At 34.6% G+C, this 6885-nt stretch overlaps 1 protein-coding gene across 1 annotated transcript; it reads right to left on the reverse strand.

Annotated features, from left to right (window-relative positions):
• Window positions 1-731: 731 nt before the first annotated feature.
• On the reverse strand, window positions 732-5616 carry LOC107799657 (ras-related protein RABA1f). The gene is made up of 2 exons (XM_016622796.2): window positions 5239-5616; window positions 732-1547 (listed from the first exon to the last, which is right to left on the reverse strand). The coding sequence occupies exons 1-2, from the start codon at window positions 5457-5459 to the stop codon at window positions 1115-1117; spliced, it is 654 nt and encodes a 217-aa protein (XP_016478282.1). The 5' UTR covers window positions 5460-5616; the 3' UTR covers window positions 732-1114.
• Between the last annotated feature and the right edge of the window lie 1269 nt (window positions 5617-6885).

The following is a 6885-nucleotide window of genomic DNA, read 5'->3' on the forward strand; positions in this document are numbered from 1 at the left end:
GAAAATGGGAGGTGTCTAACTTTGTTAACAACTTTGTTAAAGAAAATGGGAGGTGCTTAATTTTGTTGACAACTTTGTTGAAGAAAAATGGGAGGTGCCTAACTTTGTTGAAAAATTATAGGACTAAATCAACAACAAGACATCTTCTTTGTAGTAGTTGAATGACACCCTTACTATAAATAGAGGCATCCATTTTTCATTTCAATCACACCAAAATAAGAGAGAAGCAATAGAAGTTAAAGAGACTAATCTTCAGACTGTAGTCCGTGAGATAAATAGTGAGTGTGAGTAATATTGTAGTGAAATATTTTAAATAAAGAGTGTTATTTCTTTCAAGATTATAGTAGTCTCTTGACACTACTAAGTTGTAATATTATAGTGGTTATATTGCTCCGCTCGAATATTGTATTTTACCCATTAAAAGAGTTAGTGTCGTTGTTACTCTCTTGTGTTATTATTATTCGTCGTGAATATTATTCCTGGGCGGGATTATTATTTTTCCCCACAACATCGAAGGCAAACTTTTAAGATCTACCAAAAGTATAAGACTGAAAAAGCGTCCTCGGCATACTCCTCACATCACAGTAAATATTACTGAATCTAAACCAAAATATTGTTTCAAAAGAAGGGCAGTAATAAGACAATCAGTCAACAACTAATCAAAATAACGTGTACAAAATTAGCACAAACAGAAAGAGAGAGAGCACTAATATCTTCTGTAACATGAGAAATTGAAAATATTCGTCAGTCCATAACTAATCAAACAATCAAGTACAAGGCAGGATAAAATGTGTTCATACATGTATCAGTTCAAATCTTTTCCAAACAAATATACCCTATCTTAGAGGTCCACAAGAAGCTAATACTATAATCATTGACCAAGGGAAGCAAAATATAGAAACAAGGATAAAGAATGCTATGAAGTCACTTGGATAATCAATCTTGGGGCTGCACTCAATTCAGTAATGCCTAGTGGTCCAGTTAATAAAGCTCCCATTGATGAGCAATCCATGTGGTTACTTCCTAGTATATAGAGGGAGAAGTACAACTGCCATGTCAATTTTTGTGCTCAAAACAAAGAGAACCTCTTCAACCATTTGTATTACTCTTTGTTCTAAGAAGAACAGCACCCGGCTTTCTTTACTTCAGAAACATCATCCTTCCCTCCAACATTAATAGTTTGCCCCTTCGGTAATGCTGCAGGGTCATCTCCTACTTCAAGAGCTTTCCTGCTAACAACGCGGTGTATTTGAGTGAGCACTTCTGTGAAGGCATTGTCCACGTTCATGGACTCCAACGCAGATGTTTCCATGAAAAACGTACTTTCCTTCTCAGCAAACGCCTTGGCATCCTCAGTTGAAACAGCCCGCAGATGACGCAAATCTGCCTTATTACCCACCAGCATTATGACAATGCTAGAGTCGGTGTGGTCTCGGAGCTCTTTTAACCATCTCTCTACATTCTCAAAGGTTACATGACGAGTGACATCATAGACAAGCAATGCACCGACAGCTCCTCGATAGTAGGCACTTGTGATTGCGCGATATCTTAAACAAAGAGCACAAATTGAGAAATTATTATGATAAAAAACATCGAATCAAAACATTTCCATATTGGAAAGTACGATATAAAATAACATAGAAATTGTACCAGGAAAAACAAGCTGAACATAAAATATTTATAGGACCTTAGACTGTAAAAGCTATAGAAACATGGGTCAGTCAAGGCTGGAAACCTACTACAACAATAGATAGGAGAAAATAAGGAATGAAAAGAGCCCCTAGTCAAACTTATTTATAACAAGAACATGACCACATCTCATTTCAGACTTCAAAACGAACGAAAAAATAACAGCTGAAATCATTTCAGAGATCAATGTTAGCCTAATGAAACAAAATCAAGAAAGAACATTTCATCTTAGATCCATGATTCAAAAAAAAAGTGAAGACTAACTTAATTTTGAAGACTGATCCCCTTGGAGTAGGGTGGGCAGAAATCTATAAACTCAAAAGGTCACTGTTGTAGCCTTACCATCCTAGCTGATCACCTGGCTCTTTTGTTTGAGGAAAACCACATGAAATCCATCAAACTATATGATTAGGCAGTGGAATACAATAAAAGGGAGATTTAAGGAGAGCCAGAAAAGAGCTTGAACTCCTTTTCTAGCCTGGGCATGCAGCTCACTTGTAAAGTGGTCTCAGTAACAATTGGAGGCTAGCTTGTTCTGGACGAGAAATATAAGGAAAAAAAGTCATTGGCGTTCTGAGAGCAATCTGTCCAATTCTCTTGCCCTTGAATTACGAAAAGCCTGTTGGTGCTAGAAGAAAAAAAGGCAGTGGCTTTACCTATGAGACTGAGATTTCAGGGGCGGAGCTAGCTTGAAGGAAGGGGGTTCAATTGAGCCTCCTTCGCTGAACAATTATGTACTTAAATAGGGCTAAAACTAGTTATTTTGGTTATATATAAGCGATTGAATCCCCTTGACTTAAGGAAAAGTTCTAGAAAGTGGTAAAAGGGGTTCAAAATACGGCAAAGGATCAAATACACCCCTCTACTTTCGAAAATGGTCTAAGAATACCCCTCGTTATACTATTGGGTTATTTATACCCAGTGTTTTAAAAAGCGATCGCTTCGTCGCTTTAAGCGAGAAGCGACGCGAAGCGATGGCTGCTCGCTTTTCCATGCCCGAGGTGACTCGACCAGATGAAGCGCTCGCTTCAGTCGAAAAAGCGCGAAGCGACTTTGAAGCGTGAAGCGCAGAAGCGCTCGCTTCAGTCGAAAGGGGTCAGTTTGTTTAAAAAAAAAGTTTGGGTCTGTTTTTTTATTATACAAAACAGACCCCTAAGACCAAATTGATCGACCATTTCTCTCTTCTTCCCAAAATCAATTGCTGCTGCTAGGGTTTCATTCGCCAGAGACTTCCTCTAGGTAATTTTTCTTCTTTCTTCTTCTTGTCCTTTCTTCTTCTCCTTTTTTTCTTTCTTCTTTCTTCTTCCTTCTTTCTCCTTCTTGTTCCCATCCAGGCGTCTGCTCACCCTAAGGCATTTTATCTTTTTTTCTTTCTTCTTCCTTCTTTCTTCCTTCTTCTTCTTCTTCTCTTCTCTTTTCAGTTTTTTTCGTCCAGCGTCTGCACAGCTAGGGCAGGGTTTTCTTCTTTTTTTTTCCCTTTTATTCTTCTTATTTATTAATTTTAATATGTATTTTAGTTTATAAAATTAATTACTATTATATATATATGTTATATTTTTCAGTTTATTTGATTTTTTTAATGTGTAGTTCTTTATAAAATTAATTATTATATATATGTTATATTTTCAGTTTATTTGATTAATTTTATATGATATGTTATATTTTAGTTTATTTAATTTTTTTAATGTGTATTTCAGTTTATAAAATTAATTATTAAGAATTGCGCTTCACTTCAATGAAGCGTGCGCTTCACTTTGCGCTTCGCTTTTGAAGCGAGGCGAGCCCCTGTCGCTTTTTTGCGCTTCTCGCTTTCAAAAACACTGTTTATACCCCTGCAGTCATACTTTGGGTTCAAATATACCCCTCATTTAAACGGAGGGACACGTGTCATCGTCCTGTTGGTCAATTCTAAATATCTCCTAATTAATTAAAAAGACCCATTACCCATACCCGAAAAATAATTTATTTTTTTGTAAAAACTGGAAAAAACTATTAAAAAAAATTACAAAAAACTGAAAAAAACGAAAATATTTTTTTTTCCAGTTTTTACAAAATAACTGCTTTAAAAAAACTGAAAAATATTTTCTAAAAACAATGTTTTTGTAAAAACTGAAAAAAACAACTGAAAATTAATTTTCTAAAGCAATTTTTTTTTTTTGTAAAAACTGGAAAAAACTTAAATATTTTTTACTAAAAACTGAAAAAAACAAAAATGAAAATGTTTTTTTTCCAGTAGCTTTAAGAAAAGCTGGAAAATATTTTCTAAAATAATATTTTTATAAAAACTGGAAAAAAAAACTAAAAAGCAATTTTCTAAAGCAATGTTTTTGTAAAAACTGAAAAAACAAATATTTTCTTTTTTTTCAGTTTTTAGTTTAAAATATTTCAGTTTTTTCCAGTTTTTAATTGCTTTAGAAAATTGCTTTTCAGTTTTTTTTCCAGTTTTTACAAAAATATTGTTTTAGAAAATATTTTTCAGTTTTTTTAAAGCAGTTTTTTTGTAAAAACTGGAAAAAAAAATATTTTCGTTTTTTTCAGTTTGTTGTAAAAAATAAATTTAGTTTTTTCCAGTTTTTACAAAAAAAAATTATTTTTCGAGTATAGTAATGGGCCTTTTTAATTAATTAGGAGATATTTAGATTTGACCAACAGGACGATGACACGTGTCCCTTCGTTTAAATGAGGGGTATATTTGAACCCGAAGTATGACTGCAGGGTATAGATAACCCAATAGTATAACGAGGGGTATTCTTACACCATTTTCGAAAGTAGAATGGTATATTTGACCCTTTGCCGTTCAAAATATGACTTTAGGTCATAGGTTCAAATCCCAAGTATGACAACTTTTGAATCCCTCTTCTTTAAATTCCTGGTTCCAGTTTCCACCACTGTGAGACAAGAAATCTCCAAAAATTATTCACACAAGTTCTGTGCTTCTTACTCTCACAATCTCATGGTTGTACAGTTCAATGTGTTATCAAAAGCAAAGAGTGAAAAAAAATTCGGGCTTTAAGAAAGCAAAAACCTTTGATGAAGAAGTGAAATTGAAAGATAAAATGTGTAGTTCAAGAATAATAACAACAATTATATGACCAGAAGAACCGGAAAAAAATACAACTAGGTAAAGTATTCAGGTGGCAATTTTTTCCGACGGTGGTGTTCGGGCCAGCTTGCACATACTCAACTATTCCGAGTACCTGTTAGCTCCCACCAACATAGGTACGGGTATTTAGGTGGCATTTGTTTCAGCAAAAATTGACATTTTTTCTTTTCAACCAAAGGCAATTAGATTTTTTTTTTTGTTGCAAAACCTGAGCTTTCTCTAATGATAAACTTGAAATAAAAAATGTCAACATTTTCTGATACAAACGCCATCTATCGTTTAGTAATGTTCGTATCAGATCTGATTTTGCCACAAAAACGGAACCCTAACAAGTTATATAACGTCAATTGAGCAAAGCAATTTGCATCAGAATTTCAGATCTCAAATATTTACAGTTCAATGAATACAGTAAAAAAGGAAATTGAGTAAATGAAAAATGGAGATACCGTTCTTGACCGGCGGTATCCCAAATCTGAGCCTTGACCACTTTATCGTCTACACGAATGCTACGAGTGGCGAATTCAACGCCGATCGTTGACTTTGACTCGAGACTGAACTCATTGCGAGTGAATCTGGAGAGGAGGTTGGATTTACCGACGCCGGAATCGCCGATCAATACAACCTTGAATAAATAATCGTAATCGTCGTCCGCTCTGTATGCGCCCATTACTGTCTATTCTAGGTCTCTCAGTGTGTGTCTGTGTGTGTACAGAGAAGAGGAGATATGATGGGTTTGGGAAGAAATGCAGAACGAGGAGCGGAGTGGAGCACCGCTACAAGGAGGAGAGGGACACCTATTCGAAGATTTTAGGCACGTTCATTCTACTTTTTTACGTGACCCTCTTAATGGTCCAAATATGTATATGTTTTTTCAATTTCTAAATTTAGTTGCAAAAGACCGGAAATAATTGTGGGGTGTCCACCGGGTAGGCATTCGGTCGGTTCGGTTCGTTTTGAAAAAATTCGGTTCGATTATTTGGTTTTCGATTTTATAAAAGTAGTAACCGAAATCGAACTTAAATAAGTTCGGTTCAGTTCGGTTTTCTAATTTCGATTCGGTTTATTTTCTAGTCAGTTTTCGGTTTGAACATTATCATATTGAGCTCTCTCTATATAATAATTGGACTGACAAATTTGTTGGTTTTCTTTCAAAATTTCGACAAGTTAGAATAAAATGGTAAGTTTGGATTGGGTCTTTGATGGACTTCAAAATTGGGCCTATATTATTACCTATGGGCTTAGCCTATATATAACTTAAAGAATCTATATGCTAATAATTCGATTTTTCGGTTAACCGGACCAAATAAATTAATAACCGAAAACCGAATCGAAAAATTAAAATTTTAAAATTTTAAACTGAAACCGACCGAAAAAACTGAAACCGAAATAAAAATATTTTCGGTCGGCCGATTTCTTCGATTCAGACCGAAATATGCCCACCCCTAGTGTCCACACACAAGACTAATGTCCGGAAGAAGTCTGAGTACCCGCTGAGTTACTATTGTTTCGACCTTTGACTTCTCAGGGAGTCTCTTTTACCATCTTAATATTTATGGTGTGCATTAGGGCGATACACAATTTTAAATGTGGGGTAGGGAGATTGTTTGGGTAATTTTCTTTGTCATTTTAACTTAGTTGTATTATTCTTTCGTAGCTTAGTGTGCTTTAAAAAAAGGAAGAAATTTTTATAAACACTAAAAACTTGTTGCCCTAAATCACACACGCAAGTATACACAGTCAATCAAGTAATAAAGAGTGAGTAGAGTATCGTTCCCACGAGAACTTATGATCAATTATCAACTAAATCAAGCAAATTCTTATTTATCGTGTTAAGAACAATTTTAAGGTGATATTTTTTTATTAATTCTACTACTTGAGTTGTGATTAAAAAGAAGAACTAATTAACTAACATACTTAGCACAAAGATTTTAATTCAATTAGAACTAATATTCTAGGGTCGTAGTTGGATAACAATCCTATTGAATTCTTCAATCAACTCGACTTATTAATTAATCTGGGTTATTAGTGTTACACCCCACACCTAAATAAAGCTTGATAAGTGTGGCTTTTAGCACGACCAATCAGTCGGCGAC

The sequence above is a fragment of the Nicotiana tabacum genome, chromosome 21 (genome assembly GCF_000715075.1).
Source record: "Nicotiana tabacum cultivar K326 chromosome 21, ASM71507v2, whole genome shotgun sequence".
Classification (NCBI taxonomy): domain Eukaryota; kingdom Viridiplantae; phylum Streptophyta; class Magnoliopsida; order Solanales; family Solanaceae; genus Nicotiana; species Nicotiana tabacum.